At 54.8% G+C, this 21223-nt stretch overlaps 7 protein-coding genes across 7 annotated transcripts; 4 read left to right on the top strand and 3 right to left on the bottom strand.

The window, feature by feature from the left end:
* Window positions 1–5: 5 nt before the first annotated feature.
* Window positions 6–929, top strand: A1O7_06839 (uncharacterized protein; the record flags this gene model as incomplete). The annotated part of the gene is made up of 1 exon (XM_007760839.1): window positions 6–929. One exon carries the CDS (start codon window positions 6–8, stop codon window positions 927–929), a length of 924 nt encoding a protein of 307 aa, XP_007759029.1.
* Window positions 930–1056: 127 nt separating this feature from the next.
* Window positions 1057–1881, bottom strand: A1O7_06838 (uncharacterized protein; the record flags this gene model as incomplete). Its single annotated transcript, XM_007760838.1, has 1 exon — window positions 1057–1881. One exon carries the CDS (start codon window positions 1879–1881, stop codon window positions 1057–1059), a length of 825 nt encoding a protein of 274 aa, XP_007759028.1.
* A 1668-nt stretch (window positions 1882–3549) lies between these two features.
* Window positions 3550–5131, top strand: A1O7_06837 (uncharacterized protein; the record flags this gene model as incomplete). Its single annotated transcript, XM_007760837.1, has 3 exons — window positions 3550–3981; window positions 4036–4303; window positions 4356–5131. 3 exons carry the CDS (start codon window positions 3550–3552, stop codon window positions 5129–5131), a joined length of 1476 nt encoding a protein of 491 aa, XP_007759027.1.
* A 1309-nt stretch (window positions 5132–6440) lies between these two features.
* On the bottom strand, window positions 6441–9715 carry A1O7_06836 (WEE/WEE-UNCLASSIFIED protein kinase; the record flags this gene model as incomplete). Its single annotated transcript, XM_007760836.1, has 2 exons — window positions 6441–7181; window positions 7232–9715. 2 exons carry the CDS (start codon window positions 9713–9715, stop codon window positions 6441–6443), a joined length of 3225 nt encoding a protein of 1074 aa, XP_007759026.1.
* Window positions 9716–11365: 1650 nt separating this feature from the next.
* A1O7_06835 (orotidine 5'-phosphate decarboxylase) lies at window positions 11366–12348 on the bottom strand (the record flags this gene model as incomplete). Its single annotated transcript, XM_007760835.1, has 2 exons — window positions 11366–12033; window positions 12192–12348. The coding sequence occupies 2 exons, from the start codon at window positions 12346–12348 to the stop codon at window positions 11366–11368; spliced, it is 825 nt and encodes a 274-aa protein (XP_007759025.1).
* An 879-nt stretch (window positions 12349–13227) lies between these two features.
* A1O7_06834 (uncharacterized protein) lies at window positions 13228–15657 on the top strand (the record flags this gene model as incomplete). The annotated part of the gene is made up of 1 exon (XM_007760834.1): window positions 13228–15657. The coding sequence occupies one exon, from the start codon at window positions 13228–13230 to the stop codon at window positions 15655–15657; it is 2430 nt and encodes an 809-aa protein (XP_007759024.1).
* Window positions 15658–17145: 1488 nt separating this feature from the next.
* A1O7_06833 (uncharacterized protein) lies at window positions 17146–20495 on the top strand (the record flags this gene model as incomplete). Its single annotated transcript, XM_007760833.1, has 3 exons — window positions 17146–19192; window positions 19241–19669; window positions 19750–20495. 3 exons carry the CDS (start codon window positions 17146–17148, stop codon window positions 20493–20495), a joined length of 3222 nt encoding a protein of 1073 aa, XP_007759023.1.
* Between the last annotated feature and the right edge of the window lie 728 nt (window positions 20496–21223).

Here is a 21223-nt window from a genome sequence, read left to right as displayed (position 1 = left end):
CCATCATGCGTGCCATCACAGTCTCCTCCTGGGGTGCTGCGCCCACGTTCACATCTACGCACCCCGAGCCATCATCGTCAGACGACACCGTCACTTTGAAAGTCCTGGCCTCGGGCCTGCACCAGCTTGTCCGCGCCCAAGCGGCAGGGACGCACTACAGCACAAAGACCACGACCATGCCATACATCCCCGGCGCGGACGGCGTCGGCGAGACACCTGACGGCAAGCGCGTCTATTTCAACAGCATCGCCACGGGCGGCGGCTTTGCCGAGTCCATCGCCGTGCCCAAGCAGAGCGTCACGCCCATCCCCGAGGGCGCGGACCCGGTGGTCATCGCGGGCCTCACGAACCCAGGCATGAGCAGCTGGATGGCGTTCGCAGGACGGGTGGACCCGGAGCTGCCGAAGGGGTTCACCGTCGTGATCATGGGCGTGACGGCCATTTCGGCCAAAGTGGCCGTGCAGTTCGCGCGGGCCAAGGGCGCGGGCAAGATCGTCGGTGTCGCGAGGAACGCGAAGGAAATGGCTGCGATCGCGGACCTCGACGAGCGGATCACTCTTGCAACAGATGCGGGTGGGACGGATTTCTCGTCCCTAGGTGATGTCCATTTGATCCTGGATTACCTGTACGGACCGGCCGTTGTGGCGCTGTTGAACCAGTTGAAGTCCTCTGTGCCGACGCAGTTTGTGCAAATTGGCACGGTGGCAGGCAATGATATCGCGCTTCCTGGGGCAGTCTTACGCAGTAAGAACATCACGATTAGAGGGGCCGGCCCGGGGGCATGGGCGATGAGCCAATTCGCGAAGGAGTTGCCAGATCTGCTTGATGCGGTGGCCAAGTTGCCGGATATGGAGCTTACGGTGCGGAAGTTGGAGGAGGTGGACGCTGCGTGGGGGAACAAGAAGGAGAGGACGGTATTCGTGCGGTGACGGCCTCGGGGTCTTGATAGGCCTGACCGGGCCAATATGCCCCTGAAGGCTAGATTGTGAAGTGACCCTATAGCCTCCTTGTTCTCCTCACAGCGGATGAGTTATATGCGATCTCTTTCGACTTTGACTAAACGCCAACCTCGATCTCGATCCATATGCATTTGATGGTAGTAGTCTCGAGGAGCCCCATCTCATTCTCTGTTCGGAAACTAACGTCTTGAAGCTTGGTCTGAACTGATACCTCGTCGGCTTGTAGTGTCTTCACTCCATCTTTTCGTTGTGAGGCCGGGCTGAATTGATCTGTGTTCGTCTGGTGATGTTCAGGACTCCGCCATCCGAGGTCCCATTTGCCTGTCTCGCCTGTCGGGTCGTGATCCTCGCCGGGTAAGGCGAAGGTGCGTTTGAGCCATGACTGCTTGCCTGGTCGAGGTGGGAGTTGAGCTCCTGGTTCTGGCTGGACTTGGAGTGGCGGCAGCTGTGTCGACCGAGTCTTTTCATCCACAAGCTTGGGTGGTGCAGCTGGTGACGAGCCTGAGAGTTCCCTCCTCAGTATTCGATCGAGTTCTTGCAGCACAGACTGCTGCGTCCAGAACGAAGCACGATTCTCCGTTCCCACGAGGGCCACCACATTACCCGTGGTCCTGTAGCTGTGTGGTGATGGTGAGACGATGTTCTGCGCCGTTACTGTCCTTGAGGCTGGAAAAGCATCTGCGGGTACAAGGACAATGGTGATGTGGTTGCAAAGATTCGAGATGTGGTCTGCAAAGCTGGGGATGATGACTCTGGTTACAACTTCGAAGACTCGCCGGGTCCGTTCGTCACGAATACTAATCGCGTTAGATGTTGTCCTCCGTGGCCAGCTTACTGTATGACTGCTGGACGAAGCCAGCGCTTCTTCGTATGTAGGGATGCGGTCGCTTGGGACAGAGGAATCAGGGTCTGATTTGGACATTTTGTTCGGACCTTTGACCTTGGTTGAGAGAAGAGGCTCGTCAAAAATGCGGAAGAATAGCTGTCAGAAGCCATTCATGTTGGGAGGATTCTCACCTTCAGACGACTGCCGGTTGTAAAGAGTCACAAGCACCCAGTCAGGACGTCATGCCTCGTCTGCAAGTCATTGCCTTGGTCGCTAGTCACTAGTATTGAGGGAGCTGGCAATAGTTCTCCGGCGCTTGCACAGGATAAGCGACTTGGCCCTAGCCGACGTTACCGACGGCGTGCTTGAAACCGGTGACCGTTAGGGCGTGCACAAGATACTTTGCCCCAAGTACGCTACCTGGAAAGATGAAAGTGAGCGTGGATAATTGGAAGCACATCCGCGGCTCAGGGCGCACGCAGACCCGTCAGGTGTCCAGGCAAACAAAGCTAACACGAGTGGGGTCCAAACATCGGCGAATGCTTCTAGAGGCCTTCTAGCGTTACTGTGTGCGCTGCACAAGAATGATGATTGGGTGCAAGTGCCTTCTCACTGCCAAAATTGGCCGCAGGACAACAAGGCGCTTTCGGCTAACCCGGCACTGCCGCTTTAAACGCCCGTCTTCCCATACCGCCGAGCTAACTAAACACGTACGTATTGCTTTGGCCAAGGAGAAGAGGCTCATTCCAGGCGACTTCATCCTCCACTGATCTTCCACTCACTTACACATTACCACGGCAAAGCAACAGTGCTCGTAGGATCTCCATCTTCGCTTACTGTCTCAGTCATCGGGCGCACACCTTTCGATGTGTAAATACCTCGTATCTGTTTTACGTCGGCTTCATGTCGCCGAATGCCGCGGCTAGAGCCAGTGCCGTGACGAATCGAATGTTCAGCAACTTTCCTTTCGGCTTCAGTCATCCTAGACTCTTCTAACGTCCAGCATGTCGAGCCGCCAGTTCCTCGACAGAGTTTGGCAGCTAGTCTGCCGCGATTTGGGACGTCATGCGATTGCCAGGCAGTGGTCTGCCTTGCCCGTCGTTTACACAGTAGCCTTCTGCACAGCCACGCAGCCAATTAAACCACACGCCCGAAACAGCGGCAGCGACTGGCACTACACATGCGATGCTCTACCATCCTCTCTTCTGTCATGAAACTATGGTTCTCGGCAGCTGTCCTTGTGATACACTGTGCCCCGGCTTGCTGACTCCGTCTGTTGCCCACAGGGCGTTCTGCTTGTACGTCTTACCTGCTTCAGGTTGGCTCAATATCTCTATGGGACTTTCCTCTTGGCCTTGGAAGCGAACAGTCACAGAGTGGAATCAAACAATCAGACTCACTGAAAGCCTCCAGTTATACGCCGGATGCGCAGCACGAGATTTCATGCCCATCGGAACCACGGACGTTCGATAGCCTACGAGCCAAGGCGTTGCGTAGCTCGTTAACTTTTGCTTCCACCGGTCGTTACGGATGCTTTTATTGGCAAACACTATGCTGGAGGCCGTGCTTGCTTGGGGACCGTGGTATATATCAGGTTGGCACTTCCCTTGAGTTGTTTGCTTCTGCTTCCCTTCCCCCAGGCTTTCTCGGTGACAGGTTTGTGTCACTTCTTTCTCCGTATCACCGTGATATAACGGCGACTTTCTTCGTACACTCCTCATTCGTTGGTCTATCATCAGAAACAATCACATCTTCATGCCCGGCATGTGGTACCACATTTCCGACGCCAACGAGTATCTCGTTGTCACGGGTGCTGGTGTCGACGATGTTCGCATCGTCAAGAAGGCTTTCATCTATCCATGGCAACGCGTTGCCCGCATCTCCGTCTCCCCCTTCGACTTCTCCCTCAACCTGCAAGCCATGACGATCGAAAAGCTTCAGTTTGCCCTGCCCGCCGTGTTCACCATCGGCCCCGATAACAAACCCGAAGCACTGAAAAAGTATGCTTTGCTCCTCAGCGGCAATCCCGACGGGACAGCCGTCCACGCAAATAAGCCTGGCAGAGCTATCACACCGACCCAGCGACATCACGTCCAGGACATCGTCAAGGGTATCATCGAGGGCGAGACGCGTGTTATCGTCTCCAGTATGACCATGGAAGAAATTTTCAAGGAGCGCCAAGTCTTCAAGCAAAAGGTGCGGTAATAACAACTGGGTAATCCACGGGTTCTCATGCTAATCACTCCGCAGGTCATTGAGAACGTCCAGAATGAACTCGACCAGTTTGGTCTACGCATCTACAACGCCAACGTCAAGGAACTCCAGGATACTCCCGGCTCCGAGTACTTTGCCTTTCTCTCGCGAAAAGCCCACGAAGGCGCGTCCAACCAAGCACGTATCGACGTCGCCGAGGCTCGCATGCGAGGTGAAGTCGGTGAAGCCGGAAGAAAGGGGCAAACGAAGCAAGAGATCTCCAAGATCGAGGCAGAAACAGCCGTTCTTGAGACCAAGCGGAAAGGTTAGTTTCCCACTCATCCAGTTTTTCAATCGATGCTGACTGTTTTCCACAGCCGAGAAGGCGCAGGCCGATGCCGAGCTCACGAACCGCCAGACAGAACTCGACATGGGCATCCAAATGGCCCAAATCCAAGCTCGCAGAGCCGCCGAGTCCCGTGACGCGGAACTTCAAAAGGACGTGGAAACCAAAAAAGCAGCCACCGAGCTCGAGCGGCTGCGTGCCAAAGACCTCGTCCGGGCCCAAATCGCCCGAGAGACGGCCCAACAAGAAGCCGACGCCGAACAGTACAGACAGCTCAAGGTCGCCGACGCCAAGGCGTACGCCGAGAAGCAGGACGCCGAAGCCCAGCTCTTCAAGCAGCAAAAGCAGATCCAGGCCAGTGTGGAGCGGCAAACCAAGGAAGCCGACGCCATGTACCACGCCAAGATGCGCGAGGCGGAAGCCACGCAGGCGCAGGCGCAGGCGTACAAGGCCCTCGCCGAGGCGTTTGGCGGACCGCAAGGCCTGCTCCAGTACATGATGCTCAAGGAGAACACGTTTGAGAAACTCGCCTCCGCCAACGCAAAGGCCATCCAGGGGCTCCAACCGAAGATCACGGTCTGGAACACCGGTGCCGACGGCGGCGACGGCGTCGGGATGAACCAAGGCATCGCCCCGATCAAGAACATCATGCAGTCGCTGCCTCCGTTGCTGTCGACGGTCCAAGAACAGACGGGCATCGCCCTGCCGAGCTGGATGATGCAGATGCCTGTGCCTCCAAAGGAGGCACCCCATCAGATGAACGGCCACCTGGAGGGATCCGACAAGAAGAAGATGCTCAAGCAGTAACAGATTCGCGCGGCTCATTCGGGTGTCCGATGGGAAGCACATACCACACAGACCGATTCCACGATTGCCCGCGGCCGAGGACAGGCAAAGCAGCGAGGAAACAAACATGTTTGATCATTCGGAAGAGAGCACACCAGGCAATGATGAGACACAAAGCAGCGAGGGAGAACACAAAGACGTTTGGTCACTGGGGAGAAAGAGAGCACCAGGCAATGACGCCAGGCGGCACAGGTGGCACAGGTCCGCACGGACATGTAATGGAATATTCTGACTCAGTTCTTCTTGTCTTTGCTAAGTTATTGACGGAATTAGTTGGGGGATTGGGGTTGGAGCGTGCATCTGGCCAGTCACTGGAGTTGTCTTCACAGTATCACTCCCCCTCTCTCGGAGTGGGAGGTTCGATTTGTTCCTTGGCCTTGAGATACCACTACGGAGTACCGGTACGCGTAATCAATCGATCAGCTTTGACTACCAACCAACTACTGTACCTCTATGTAAGGGGGGCAGTCGACTTCTGGCAAAGTTCGGTGTTCTGACCTCCCGAGTTCGCTGCGTGTCTATCGATCTTCCCCTCCTTCGAGTTCTTGAGGACCACGGCGAGAAGGTTGATTTTCACTACAGTCGCGCCGACACATCAAGCACACAACAAAGGATGTTATCAACCATTCATGGCTGGTCAGAGGTGTATCATCATGTCATGTCATTCATTTCATTCCCTTGGGGAAAATGCATGCAGTAGTATGCTTTCAACAAACTGCAGCTCAAAATCTTACATAGGTAGGCTACTCCCCGGTCCTTAACATGCCCTGTCCTGCCCTATTCAGCCCTAACCAGCCTACCCTGTCGCTTCCTTCCCTGATTCAGGTATATGGATATCCGCTGTGAGAGACCATGCCGCTGATGCCACCAAAGGCTTGTGCTGTTCCTCCTAATGCGATCCAGCTGAGAGATATCTTGTGTGCTCAGTTAACCAAAAAGTTCTGTCTTTCCGTCTTGGTAGCTCTTTCATCATGCAAAAATGAACGTGGTCGACATGCTGGTGATGCCGTAACTTCAGGTGCATATCAGACAACCACAAAGTCATGTGATGCCATCCAAAAACCCTCCCTGACTCGCAAGCGGAGACGACGTTAAAAACTTGTCAGAACCAGAATAACATGCTGTGAGCTGACTGTTCGAATGTCGTTTCGATCATGAGACAAATTGTTGCCAGAAACCATGTTCCTGAGTGTCCGATAAACTTCCCACCGTGTCCAAGAAACGACGTTTGTTCTGCTATCCAGGGGTTTGCATCACCCGCTTAGATAGCTTAAACATCGATCATTTCGGCATCCTCTGCCAGGATGTCATCCGCAGGCCCCCAATTGCCCTCGAACACGGTCGCTCCAGCACGGCGTCTGGCCTCAGCCCATCTGACTCCCTCGGTGTTGAGGACGTCCGCGGCAACGGGCCGGTCGGTCGGGTCGGGAGATATCATCCATCGAACCACTCTTTCAAGTGCATGTTCATGTGAAGGGTCAATCATAAACTGGGGCGGATGGACGAGCTCGCCACTTCGCACGAAGCGTGTGGGTTTTCCTTGGTCCTGAGCCGCGAAGCCCCCGGGGTTCTCAGGATCAACCACCTCCACATCTCCATCATAGGCATCAAGGTTGACATCGACCGAGTTTTCTCGGGAGACAGGATTGCCTGAAGCGTCTCTCAGAATGCCACTGGTCGCGGAACTCCAGGTCAAGCTCGGAACATCACTCATATCTCCGTTGCGCAGTTTCTGCCAGGACACGCCATTGTCGGGTAGCTCGACGTTTCCGGCGGTCTCCAACATGATCAGACCGAGGGCGAAAATGTCCGCAGGTTTGTCGTATCTGCCCATCAAGATTTCGGGTCCGATGTATTCGCGGTCGCCTTCGCCATCTATTCCTGCTTTGGCTGGCCATCGAGTCGCCATTCCAAAGTCGGCGATCTTGAGAACCCCTTCGAAAGTAATGAGGATATTCGCCGGCTTGAGGTCAAGATGAATAAAGCCAGTGTCGTGAATATGCTTCAGGCCCTGTGAAATGTCAGGCTTGGTCTCTACAAAGCACGTTGGGGCGAACTCACTTGTGACAATTCAAGCAGGATCTTCCAGATGCGGAAGTCGTCCAGTCTCGCTTTCAAGCCAACCTGTGCAAGAAAAACATCAAGCGTGCCTTCTTCACAGAACTCGGTTTGAATGTAGAGATGTCCATTCTCCTCCCAACTGTCGACGAATGTCACAATATGGTCTGACTGTTCAAGAGCTTTGAGCACATCCACCTCGTGTATCTTTCTCTGACGGTCTCTAACGCCAGTGTAAGGGTAGCGAGATCTCTTGACAGCCCACACCATTCCAGGCACAGAGCTCCTGGATGATGGTCGACTTGCTGACACAGAGTAGATTTTGTGGTACGGAGATGTCTCCGGTGGTTGTGATACTCGATAGACCTGGGAAAACTCTCCAGAGCCGATCAAATCCACCTTCTCGAACCTTGAGGTCAAGCTACCGTCAATGTTCGTGGCGTCTGCCGAAGCTAGATTCAGGCTGGGGCGGTTGGAGAAATTGGAGAAGTACTCTCTGGGACCGGTAGGCGTTGCTGGAATCATGAGTGGTAGGTTGCTCTGTCTTGTGGGTGGACGTTCGGCACGGCCGGAAATCGTAAGACCACTGGGATCAGGTGGGAAGAAGCTGTCCAAAGGCGTATGGGGGGAACCACGATCCACCTTCTCCATCCTTGGGCTTACTGGGGGTACAGATATCATCTTAGCACGTTTCAAAGCGGGCGAATCGAGAATTGGAATCGAAAGTGTCTTTCCCGCCGAAGGAGTTGGGAGCCCAACGCTTCTCGAAGTACGACCTTTGATGAATGAGGAAGATGAAATAGAGGCGGCATTCAGCGATGACTTTGGTCTCAGGTTGGCTGATGGAGAGTCCTCCATCGCGCTATCACTGTCCCGGTCGAGGCTTCCTGGTGATGCCATGATAGGAGACAACTTACCACTTGACAGCCGAATTCCGTGAGCTGAAGGAGGGGCAGACTGACGAGCACTCACGGCGGGATGATGCGGAGATGGAGAAACCGAATTTCGACTGTCATCTTCAGTCAAGTGTTTGGTGGGTGTCGGGGGGTAGTCCGAGTCAGTCGACTGGCTATTGGCACGGCTGAGAGGCGAACGACCCATTGACTTGTCGTCAGCTTCGATAGATGGAAAGCTTCCCTCTTTGAGCAGGTTGTGCTTGGAGGAACGAGCACCGAATATTCCAAGGCTCCTGGAGAAGGGAAAAGCTGAGACCTTCGAAGGGCCATGGCTCATCTCGAGGGGACTGGCAGGAATACCAAAGGACTGCCGAGTGAGTCTGTTGACAGCACTCTTAGCAGGTGCGAATTGTTCATCCTTCTGAAAGAGCGGAGGTTGTCTCTTGCAGGGTGTATCTGGCATGTGGGCTTTGGGCAAACCAGCATTCGGGTCTTCCACGTTGCGATTCTTCTTGGAGATTAGACCGGTCGACATGAAGGCAGCAGGTAACGGTCTGGCGGCTTTGTAATTGCTGGGAGTTGCAAAAGATGCCTGGGAAGAGAGATCATGGTCGTCAGAGGATGGCACTGGCCTCGAAGACCCGACCGGGAGAGACTTCGAGAAGTCATGTGAACGAGGTCTGGTAGGTCGATGGATTGGTTCATGGGTTGGCGAATCGTCTTGCTCATCATTTTGTTGTGCGGATTGAGTCATGGTCCGCGCAAGTGGGTGGCGGGATTGTGTGGTGACAGGATGTACCGATGCGCTCAGAAGTTGTCCTTGACTTGAGAAAGGGCTGTCTCGAGGCAAGGGTTCGACATGGTTGTCCAGGGACATACGCGTTTCCTTCTTCGAGTGGGTGACCGGCGTTGTATCAAACAAGGGTCTGTCGACATCCATGAATTGATTGAATTTGAGGTTACTCGACCGGTCAAATTGTCGTTGCTGTATGGTCGATTTTCGGAGCGACGAAGAGCGCTTAGGAATCGTTGAAAATCGAGTCGACGATAGCGAGGAGCCGGTACCAAACCAGTCGTGGTCATCCTGTGTCCGCCTGTCACCAAACAAACCTCCATCTCCACTGTCGGACTCAAATATGCTAAAATCGAGGCCTGGCCCATGAAGGCTTCTCCGCTTGGCTGAAGGACTCTCAAAAGCTGGTGTCTCATCCGATCTCGAGCCCTCTGACCGCTTCATGGGACTCAAAGGAGCGACGGTAGTCATCAGTGTACCGCCACTCCGTCTCTTTTCCTGCCGGGTATGTGCAGCCTTCCAGCTCAATGGTTCGTCTGGAGACTTATCGTTCTCTTTCTCTTCTCCTGCAGTCAAGCATTTCAAAGCAAGTTCACGCTCGGCCTCGGCTGAGCTTCTTTTGCGGAGTGGCATCGGAGACGCATTACCGCCATCGCTCGAATCCGCGAGAGCTCGCTTGGTTGGACTTCTCGGTGATGTACGCAGTCGAGTCACTCCGTGAGATTGGTTCGTTCTCCGAAGTGCAGGACGTTGGAATCGCGAGGTGGAAGCAGGTCGGTTTAAATGAGGAGTACCCATACTTGCAAAGAGTAGGTTGCTCTCTGAAACTGCGTGTCTTGAGGGTGACAGTGGTGATGGCGAGAAGGGCGCATTGCCGGGTCCAGGAGACCTTAGCGAATGTTGATGGCGGAACTCAGAGTTTTTTGAGGGAGAACGCGACAACGAACGACGGATCTCTCGGATGGCGGACTGGGGGTCGAAGTGGGAGATAAGACTCTTCGGTGAACGCTCCTCGTGATGAGGAGAGTACGTTGTCATCATGGCTAGCCCCGGCTCTCTTTCTCTTTCAGCACAACACTTTAGATAAACCCTGTCCCAACCTCTGCCATGAACCCCAGCACCGCCCTGAGACAAGATGGTTCGTGACTCAAACTCTTCGTTGTCCGGGAGATACTTTGAAGGGCAACACTTCGGTGCAGTCTACTGGGCTCCTCGCATCGTTGACGCGCCCAGGACGGCGAGATGCCAGACAAACGAGGCGCGCAATAGGAGGTGACGATGGTTCCCGGCAGCAGTCACGAGAATAGGCGATAATGTCTGGATGTAGATATGTGACTAAGCTGGCGTGAAGACAGTAGTGGTGGTAGCTTGTTGAAGCGATATCGAGATGTCGGAGGGCTCGTCTGAGCGACTGTGGCTGGCTGTCAAATGGATATGGGGGAGGACAGTGGGAAGTCGAGAGGTCGAGAGGTGGAGTGAAGGTAGTTTGGAGGAAATCGGCAAGACTTGTCTGGTGACGGTTGAGGTAGGCGGGTAGGCAGCAACCAGGTCCCTGATCGTCGGGTCGAGGAAAAGGCCGGCTCAGTTGGGTCGCAACTGCTGATGTTGCTGGTGTGTTGGTGTGTTGGTGTGTTGGTCTTTCGTCAGGGTCCGGACGATCGCGTGCGCGGAAAGCGCTATCGGTGACAGCAACGGGTATTTGTTTGTGGCGATCGATAAAGCGCTCGTCGTAACGGTTCTTTGTTTGTTGCCAGAGCGTGTCCTAGATTTGTTGAACGAGAAACCGCAGCGCCAGATGTCTGGATCAAGTTGGGTGTGTCCTGTTCGAGTTTCAGTGTCTTTGCTTGTACACAATATTCACAGGCCAGAGGGCCTCGATGACACGTCGATGAAAGTCGGGCGCAAAGATTTCGACTCGGACGCGTCGGACACGAGCGCCAAGCAAAACAAAGCTAAACCCAAAAGGACGATAGCTCGGGGCCTAACTGTAGCCTGTTCCAATCTTGCGGGACCCGGATTTCTCCTCCCCCTCTTCTACTTTAGCCCGAGAGAAATTATTGTCTTCGTCTTAAAGGGAACTGGTGGGAAGTAGGCGAGATTATCTCATATCTTCAACTTCTAAATACGTACATACGAGGTACGGAACACATCAGCAGGTGATATCGGTACCGCTGCACACGGGCCTCCAGATGACGACGGATCATGCACGCCATGCGCACGCTCTCCGAGGGGGATGACTCCGAAGTCCGTGGAGAGTAAATGGTTCCTCAGCATGGGTCGTAGTGGGGTCCGAGATAATTGGATACAGGATCACGAGTACTTCGTATGTTCTGATGCGATCCTCCAGAGCCAGGGATGAGCAGAACAACGCTCAATAAATGCCATGTCGGGGCCTTGTGCGGCTTCATTTTGTTCTCACTGTACCACAATGTGGCGCCCCGTCGCTGCTCATTTACTGAGTGACGGGCTCGCTCGTTGCTCGTATGCTTCCCAACCCGCCTGTTGGTATTCCTTAACTGCAATCAAGGGATCTTTGGCACCGTATATGCCTCGCCCGGCAATGAGAAAGTCAGAGCCCCCTGCCATCGCAGTTGTGGGCGTTTGGTACTGTTGGCCCAGAGCATCTCCTTTGCTGGAAAGATTGACACCGGTGGTGAATACTACAAAGTCCTCATCCCGTGTGGCGTTGGGAGAATGGCTGGACAGCTCCTTTGTTGACACGAAGCCCAGGACACTCTGGGGGTACTTTCTTGCAATCTCGACCGATACCCGAGTATATTCACCAACTGCTAGTGAGCCCTTTGAGGTCATCTCGGCCAGAATCAGAACGCCTCGTTCCGTGATTCCCCCTTCACGGATAGTCTGATCAAGGGCCTGGATAATACCTTCACCAGGGAGAATGGTAGCATTGACAATGTGCGCCCATTCATGGATCATCAGAGCTCCCCCTTTGTACTGCTTCTGGACTGTGTTGCCGATGTCGACGAACTTTCTGTCCTCGAAGAGAAGGAAGTCATGCCGTTGGGCAAGTTCAGTCAAACCTCTGATGGTAGCCGGACCGAAATCAGAGAGAATATCGATGTGCGTTTTGAGGACTGCAATATGGGGTCCTAGGCCTACATGATGGGGAGTGGGTGTCAGACTCGATTCAAATCAATTTCCACAGAATGGCAAGATGGCATTTCCAGACGATTTTGGCATTGATCTCACAGCCGTCTTACTGTTCGTTCACGTTTATCTCGCTGTAATGGGAGGTTTCGAAGCGTCAACTTACTGTCAGCGATAGCCAGAAGTTCTTTTGTGCTGGCCAAGTCCGCGGAGAGGACGACATTGGTCTTCTTCCTCTCGGCTATTTCGAATAACTTTTTGACCAAAGGATTGGAGTGTCTCGCAGCACGCTGAGCATAGGATAAGGTACTCTTGGAAGCCATGGTACATGTGACGACTCGCGCGGAGAATCGAACGAGTCAGTGCCGGACTCGCGAAAAGTCGGGTCGTTCGAAAGCGTTTAGCTTCCCAGCACCAATGTCAGCAACCAACGCGGTCGGGGTTCAGGCACAGGCACCGGACCCAGGCTCCGTTCCAGCGACAGTGACGCTAATCGCGCTCTTGGAGGACGATTGCGAGCGAAATGCTCGGGACGTCTGAAAATCGATGAGCAAGTGGCGGCACAACATTATTGTGGTGCGTCGAAGCCTTCCTCGGCTTGCAGGCTGCAGGCTCGTAGCGGGAGGGCGCCACCTGGCAAAGCACAATGTCCACGTTGCAGTCTGCAGGTGCAGGGCCTAAGTGAGGGCTAAAGTTGGGGCAAGCCACCTATCAGACAGCGCCTAGCCACAGTTTGGGGGGTCGCCTACTGTGGCAGCGAACCATGACGGCGATGCGGACGGGCAATAATCCACTCAGCGTCGACCGGCAAGTCGCTTCCCCGGTTCTTTCTCCCATCCGCCATTTGTGCATTTTCGCCTGCGATATTGTTGTTGGTTCATCCCTTCATCCTGGATCCCCATTATTCTGTTGGTCTTCCCATGCCTCTCACCACCATTTACAACTCTCGCCTCCTGTCATCCTCACGCAATCCGTTTCCTCCGATTACTCGCCTTCCTCTTCTACTGTGGTCTCCGATGCCTGCCAGGGACGAGTACCCTGCCCCGATCTAACAGTCCTCCCGCCTATTTCCGATCCGGCCTATGTTGCCGCGATGATCCTGCAAACTCCGAATCCACTTGTCAGTCATAGATAGCCTGTCCGGATCGTAGCCGGACAGAGGAGTAGCACAACGGCCCCGGCCTGAATCCCTGCCTTGAATCATGTTAGGACCACCGGCGGACAATATTCCTCCGCAAGCAGCCGGCGATATGGCCAACACATCTCGCGAGGCGTCTCCCGCCCGCAGTTCGCGCAGTGTATCCAGCATACCTCCGCTATCGAGATCTCGCAAGGGCAGTCAGGAATTCAGCCCGACTCGCAATTCGACGGCAACCGGATCCTTATCCACAATGCCTTCTGCTGCAGCAGTCCAACGAGCCCTGTCAGCCCACAGGCCCATTCTACAACCCCCCACCGTAGACTCGGTGCTCGAAGGTGGTCGCTCGTCAGAGAGATCCACGAAGCCTATACAAGCCACACCTTCGTGGCCCACTTCCCCCCGACTGAAGTCTCCTCCACCGTCCAAGACAGCGCAAAGAACGCCGTCGAGCAAGAGAAATGAGGCGGACCAAACACCGTCAAACACCTCCCTGAAGAGACTGGCACCCGCCTCCAACCCTGATCAAGCTGCTGCGATGCATGTCCCAGACTCACAAGAACACATTGGACCGCCCACCACAAGAACGTCAGCTCGAGGTGCAAGTACAGGAACAAGTACCTTGGAAACGGTGGCCGAAAACAGTGTCCCAACTACTCCTTCGATCGGCCCTGTGATGACGTCGCTTACAGACCAGAAGTTGGATATCTCATCTCTCGATCAGAAGAATGAATCTCGGCCAGAACAACCGATAGCAAAAGATGGTGAAGGAAGTGCTGGTGAAGGCCCTTCAAAGATGGCAGCGGCAAAGATTGAAGGTGGTCGAAGATCGCGAGCTCCTAGTAGTTCCCGCCCAGCTTCGGACCTAGCAAAACGCTCCTTCAGCAGCCTTACAGGTTCTAAACCAAAGCAACCGGATCCTCCTAGGACTATGACTGTGGAGACAGAGACTGTTACATCCATGCCCCAATTGCTAGGCCCTGACCGAAGTGGAAGGGATAGGGATGGCAATGGCAGTGTCAGAACCAAACCAAGCAATGAGACCATCAGACCGAGGAAGAAAAAGGAGAAGCCTCGCAAAGCACCATCAATCCATGCCGGGACCATCACTTCGAAGGCTGATTTGTTTGAGGCAAGGGTTGCGAGCGCGGTTGATGAAGCTGAATCGGACGATTCGGACGAGACCTTTGTCTATGAGTCCAACCCGCCCGACAACAGGCCGGCTCGTCATCACTCTCGAACGCCGAGTGCCACCTCGCTGGCCAGTCAAGAACAGTTTGGCAGCCGCAGCAAGCATGGTATTCGCAGCGGCAGCCAGGCGATACCTGGGAAGAAGAGCATGAAGTTTTCCAACAGCGCCTATAACAACCATCTCGATGGGGAGGCAGGCCCAGAAGGACGCGGAAGTCAGCGCACCACCAGTTCGACTCCTCGTCACCACCATATTACTCGTCATGGTCGACCTCACCACGCCTCAATATTGGACGCAGACTCGACCTTCACCCAGGCAAACAAGCCAAATTCGCCACGGCCTTCTACGAACAACTTGTCACGGTTCTCTCGTCCTAACAGTCCGAGAAATTCGAATGGGCGACTTTCCTCAACTCCGCGTAAAGGCGAGGTCTTCGATCCATACGACGCAGCCGACGATGAAAGAACGCCTTTGATGGGTTCTGTTCGGGTCAATCGCACCCGCCACAGTCGTCGCCCTCACAGCGCGACCTTCCGACACCTCGATTATAACACACCACTCGACCGGGGTTACTGTGGCGGGTGGCTGAGTTGCATTTGTCTTGGTCTCGTGATTCTCGTTGTTTGTGTCGGGGTCAGCACCTTTGTCATGGCTCTCAACAGGCCACTGCTGGATGTCTCTATCACACATCTTCAGAACGTGCTTGCATCTGAGCAGGAATTGATGCTGGACCTGCAGGTCGAAGCGCTTAACACGAATCTATTTGCCATTACGGTGAACGACCTAGACGTCAATTTGTTCGCCGAAAGTCCTTATGTGGGGTCCACGTCTAACTGGGAACACCAATCGCAGAAGAGCCGACTCCGTTGGGCCAGTCGTCAAGATACAAAGAGCTTGGGATTTGACTGGCCTCCATGGCAGTCGGATGACGGAGTCGACGAGGGCACTGATCCGATAGACGATCCCGAATCGGGCACGCAGAAAATGTTGCTGGGCAGAGTTCTTGAGTTCGACTCGCCCTTGGTATTTGAGTCTTCGCCGCTTCGTCACAGCTATCATTCCTCGGTAGGCGAGATCCGGCTGGCCAGACCAGGCAACAAGACGGAAGTGGGAGGGTCTGCGAGATGGGAGAGAGTGCTACAGCATCCGTTTGATCTTATCGTCAGGGGGGTGATCAAATATCAGCTGCCCCTGAGCTCGAAGACCCGGTCCGCTAAGATCGGTAGCCGCATCAAGGTGTTACCCACCGACGATGACTCCACGGCCGACCTCGGTGATAACCCGCAGCTTCTCAAGCTTTAGGCTGTTGCAGGATCATCGTCGGTCGACGCAACGGGCGCTGGCAACGGAAGCCAAGTCATCACAGCCAATATTGCCTGAGACACGTTAGGGGGTTCCAGCGCGGCAGAGGCATGTTGTCAAGGGAGGAGGCTGCGGTACCAACAAGTGGTGCATCACTTTGCGATGGCGGGATGGTGTATTGCATCCGTCTGGGAGAAATCGAAAGCAAGCGACCTCTTCATCTGGGGCAGAGGAGTTTTGAAGTTATGATTGCAACGAATTTCGTTTGTTCATGAATGAACAAGTCCTACCCTGTTATTCTGGGAGGCATATCACGATCCAACGACTCAGATACCCGGAGGGCAAAAGTCGGGAAAAGACAAAAGCATTGGGAACTGCAAGTTATACTTGACGATACAGCGGTCGGCGGAGAATGGCGAAAGAAAGCAAAGTAGATAGGCCAAGCAGGGACTGGGAAGTCATGGAAAAGGGGCATAGAGGCGCACTGGGGACAAATTCCTGGTAAGCCTCGCGTAGGGCCACCGTCAGTTGCGATTTCTTTCATTGTGTTCATAACAGTCCGGTGCCAGTGATTGAGACCGTGGCAGAGAATCAGGTAGTCAATGCCGAAGCAGTTGATGGCTGAACATGCGGCCTTCTGCGCTTGGTGAGGTGCATGTGGCCAGCCGTTCACTTGACTTGTTGTGCTCACCGGTTACTCATGCCTGAGCTTCGAGGTGATAGGGATTACAAGGTCAGGCTGCAACAAGATCAGGTCAGCAAATTGACATGGTCTTTTGTGGCATCTTTGCTCTCATCGCCCACATACCTAGTAGTTGACCGGGACTCATTTGTGTACTCCGACGTCAGACAGCAACAGTTGTGGATTCAGGTCATTCACTGTTGCGTGCCTGTACCTTGACGTCATCTTCGGCGCCCGAGTTCTTCTCGCCTGCTTCTGGCTGCCTTCTGCGCTGTCCTCTCGACCAGCCCACCAATTTCCCACCACGAATTGCCCCTCCATCTTCAGCTTCTTCCCCTCTCAACCCAAGCCTGAGCCCACTTTTCCACCACTCTACGGCTGCCCAAGCCAGCTTTGCAATATTTCGGACGGCCCAGCTTCCCAGTTGTCCAGCGCAAGGGCACCCGCTCTTCCCACTGGTCGTTATTCCGGAGCATCGCAGAACATCTGGGCACGCTCACCAGGCTGGGACGTGCGAGTTGCCCCGTCTCTACTCTCGTCCAGCTGCATGCGCCATCTGATCCTTCCACCCCCATTCAGATAATCCCCTGCTGCCAGCTCACGCCCAACTGCTCTCCTCATCATCTTACCCATCTTTCATCCTCCCTCCTCCTAACATTCTTTGACGAGCAACGAGACCGCACCGAGCCGCTACTCGGCTAACATTACCTCACAGACGAGATTGACTTCGACCGCACCTGAAACCCGCCCGCCTGCGCGTCTGTTCTTCGTATCGCAGTGCCGCTCGCTTCCGGCACGAGCCCAGCATGGGCTCTGTTTACCGGGATCGTTATGACGACTCCCGCACATCAGTTTCCTCGGCTCGTCGTGATGGCGGATACACGACTGTGAAACGGTATATAGTCAAGGAAGATGACCGTGACAGCCGCTCGTCGGTGGGCCGCGCTCGGACGTTTGTCCCGGAACGAGCAGGAGAAAGAGTCGAAGAAACACGCATTGTTCGTCGTGAGATTGATGAACCTGCCCGTGAAATCCGCCGAGAGGAACCAGCCCGCATACAGGAGCGTGAACTGGTCATCAGGCGCGAGCGAGATGAGTCTCCTCCTCGAGCTAGATCCGTCGTCTACGATGCTAGACGAGAGGAACCAGTGCAGGAAAGAGAACTCATCATCAGACGTACTGCTGAACGGGACGAGCCACGTCGAGACGACTTTGAAGTCGCCCGTTATGACGAGCGGAAAGTCGTCGACACCCGATATCGGGATGATTACGAGATGCTTTCTCCTCGTGGCTATGACGACCGGGATGTTCAGCGGTACAGTCGCACAACAGACTACTTTGCTCCAGCACCTCCTCCGCAGACCATCATCATCCGGCAGGAGCCAATAATTATCCGAGAGCGAGTGCGCGACGATGACTATCAGATCGTTCGCAAGTCAGACATTGACGACGAGCGAAGCATGGTCCGCAGCAGAGATCCACCACCGCGGTCGCCTCGCGGAGAGGAAGACTTCTTCTACGAGAAGAAAGTCAGGGAACGCGTTGACCATCGACGAGACGATGATGACTACTACGAACGACGCAGCAGACGTCGCTCGGTGAGCCCTCACGATTCCGTCTCTCAAAGGGGACGTGATTATAGCAGCGACGATAGCATGGTGTATGTCCGCAAAGAGGTCCGCGAGGAAAGCGCCAGCCCCGATCGCAAGAGGGGCCTTGCTGCTGGTGTTCTCGCCGGAGTCGGCGCAGCAGAGCTCCTCCGGAACCATAAAAGAAAAGAAGGCCAAGACGTCTCGCATGGCGTCGGTCGTGTCGGGCGTGACCTTGGGGCGGGCGCCCTCGGAGCCCTCGCCGCCGAGGGCATCCATCGGGCAAGGTCTATGCACCGCAGTCGAAGCCGCCGCCGCCACTCGAGATCTCGCTCTGATTCGCGTTCTCGCCGCCACCGGAGCAGGTCTCGGTCCGAGTCGCCGTCCAAGTTGAAGACTCTTGGCGCCGTGGGCCTTGGTGCTGCTGCACTAGCCGCTGCCGCGACCATTGCAACGAAGCGCATGAACAAGAAGAACGGCGACGATGATGACAGGCGTGGTCGCTCTCACAGCCGTTCTCGATCCCGACGTAGGGCTGAATCAGTTTCAAGCATTGAGAATGACCCAGATGCTCCTTCGGATGATGCGCGCAACCCGAAACATCGCAGGAACACCATTGCAAAGGCCGGTGCTGGTGGCGCCGTGGTCGCAGCGCTGATAGAGCACGCAAGAAGCAAGTCACGAGCCAGAGACGGAAAGGAGCGTTCTCGGAGTCGAATCAGGCAGGCTCTACCTGTCATCGCGGCTGGCCTTGGCAGTGCTGCGGTCGCTGGAGTATATGAAAAACACAAAGCCAAGAAGGAAGCTGAGGAAATTGTGGACAAAAACCGCCGTGCCCGCTCAAGGTCGAGAAGCAGAGCCAGGTCCGAGCACTCTGCTTACTATGACGGACCGCCCCCACCTCAAAATGACCAAAGTTTGGTTGAATATGGAAATACACCCATGTACGGCAACAATTTCGGTGCAGACTATTATGGTAGACCCCCACCGCAAGAAGGCTATTACTCCAGCGCAGTCGTTCCTGCTGCTGCAGGTGCTGCAGCAGGCTATGGTGCTCAACGGGGAACGAGAAGCAGGAGCCGTAGTTTGAGCCGGGATCGTGGTGGGAGGAGGGACCGTAGCTCCAGCTCGTCTCCAGATCGTGGTGGACGGAGACATTCGAGAGACGCAGCTAGGGTGACAGCGGCCGCCGCAGCCGGTGCTGCTGGAGCTAGTGAAGCCGAGAGAAGAAGACAAGAGAGGCGGGAGCGCAGAGCACGAAGACGTGAGTTAAGATCCAGGTTAACATAGGAGTGCAGCTAACGTATCCTAGGTCAACACGAAGAAGGATATGGCCGTGATCCATACGAGGACAACAATTACGCTCCAGGCGGTCAATATGCTCCAACACCACCGCCTCCGGCTCACGACCCTTACGCCACCCAGCAGGGATTCTATCCGCAATCTAGCCAGTTCCCACCACCACCCGGCTCTATCCCACAGCAATATCCACCACAAGCTGGGCCCGGCATGGCACCCCCTCCACCCGGGTCCGCGCCGTACGGTCAACAAGGCTACCCACCTCCTCCCCCTCCGCCAGGTGCTCCGCCCGCGCCGGCTCAACCCTACGACGCCTATGCTTCTGGTGCCAACCCTTACGCACCACGCGGTCCTGAAAATGTGAGTGCTGAGCCGAGTCCTGTATTTGGCAATCCTTTTGCACCTACCACTCCCATGAATGACCAGAACCATATCCCAGATGGTATGTCATAGTCGTGTAGCTCCTCGAGATCCCGCGAAGCGACCCCTTCCCACAGGCTGACATGAAATTCGCGTATATAGGTCTAAACCGAGCAGCTCCTGGTCCTTTCCCTGCCGCTCGGCCACCATTCGCCAGTACCCAACCATCTTCCAACCCTGCGCCACCCATTCCTCCTTCAACTTCTACCTATGAACCACCTATTCCTGGACCGTCTCCTGCGGCCAACCTGGCCCGTCAGGAGACGTATCCTCCACCCTTTACTCGGGGCGTCTCTCCTCCGCGTTCCCAATCTCAACCACCCTCGACATCCCGAAAGAGTGTCCAATTCGCCGACAAACCCGAGTTCTCCGATGGTGCCCCACTCGAGTCGGAGCCATCAAGTCCTGAGCTCCGCCACCGTCGACCTAAGCATTCACATGCCCGCGGTTATGAAGCAGGAGATGACACCGACTCAACTCCAGACGAGATGCGGCGAGGGAATCGAGAGTCGTCATCTCGATCGCTGCATCCTGATTCCGCCGAGACAGAAAGGCGCAGACATAGACGCCGACGCTCGCACGAGCCTCAGTCGTCCCGTGGTGGGCCGAGTTCCAGCTCCAAAGGTCCAGAACTTGAACGTGTAGCAAGTCCCGCCGACTCGGACGCAACCATCGAGCTGCCGCCTAGGTTCGACGAGAAAGGTCGCAGAAAGACCAGCCCAGGTGACGATCCGCTGGCAGATCGGCTAGACGAAATCCTTGCCGGAAAAGGTGCCGCGGGCAAGCTATTTGGGAATTTCCTGGATGGGATCTTCGGGCCAGAAGGGAGAAAGAGCAAGGGGAGATAGAGATGACGGAGATGGGGAGGGTATGATATGATGACGATATTTCCGGGTATGTCTGATGATGAGCATTTTACGAGGACCAGAGGGCCTATAACCAACGCCGTTACGAGTTTCCTTGAACCCTTCTTACGATACATGGTTCCACTTTGGATTTCAACACGAATGTGGAAATGAAAGCACAGCCAATTCTGACGACGAATGTTGATGATGAGCGTAGCATGAGATCCCAGATAGCAGTTGTCCGCCAACATAAACTAATGGCTGGAATCATGAAGTTTTCTCTCCTCCTGCGTAGTCTCATACCCTGCGCTGGCTGGTATAACTGTACGCCTGGATCACACGGCCCCTTCGTGGTCGTCGGCATACATACTCATACTCATAAACATAATTATAATATTGCGACAGCGCATCACACACGATAGCCCTTCAATCCTAGTTGGTCCACTTTCTCGCTCGACCACTGGGAGCCAGCCCTCGAGTGCAAGTACATAGGTACTCTGTGTGGTAGTATCGTGTATGCTCACCAAGCCAATCAACCCTCACTTCTTTCTCTCGACTACTATACTGCACCGTCCGTCGGCATCTCGGCACGCGCAATACGTCGGCAATACGAGCCCAACAGAGGGATTTTCCAGGATTTCGAACCTGCAGATGCCTCAGCTTAGTCTCTTACCTCTTACGCTCTAGAACGCTACCCCCACAGAATCGAACACGAACACGAACAGGTGACC

Source organism: Cladophialophora yegresii, assembly GCF_000585515.1.
Source record: "Cladophialophora yegresii CBS 114405 chromosome Unknown aczIN-supercont1.5, whole genome shotgun sequence".
Lineage (NCBI taxonomy): Eukaryota > Fungi > Ascomycota > Eurotiomycetes > Chaetothyriales > Herpotrichiellaceae > Cladophialophora > Cladophialophora yegresii.
Note: the sequence above shows the minus strand (reverse complement) of the source record. Positions and strands in the feature narration are given on the sequence as shown.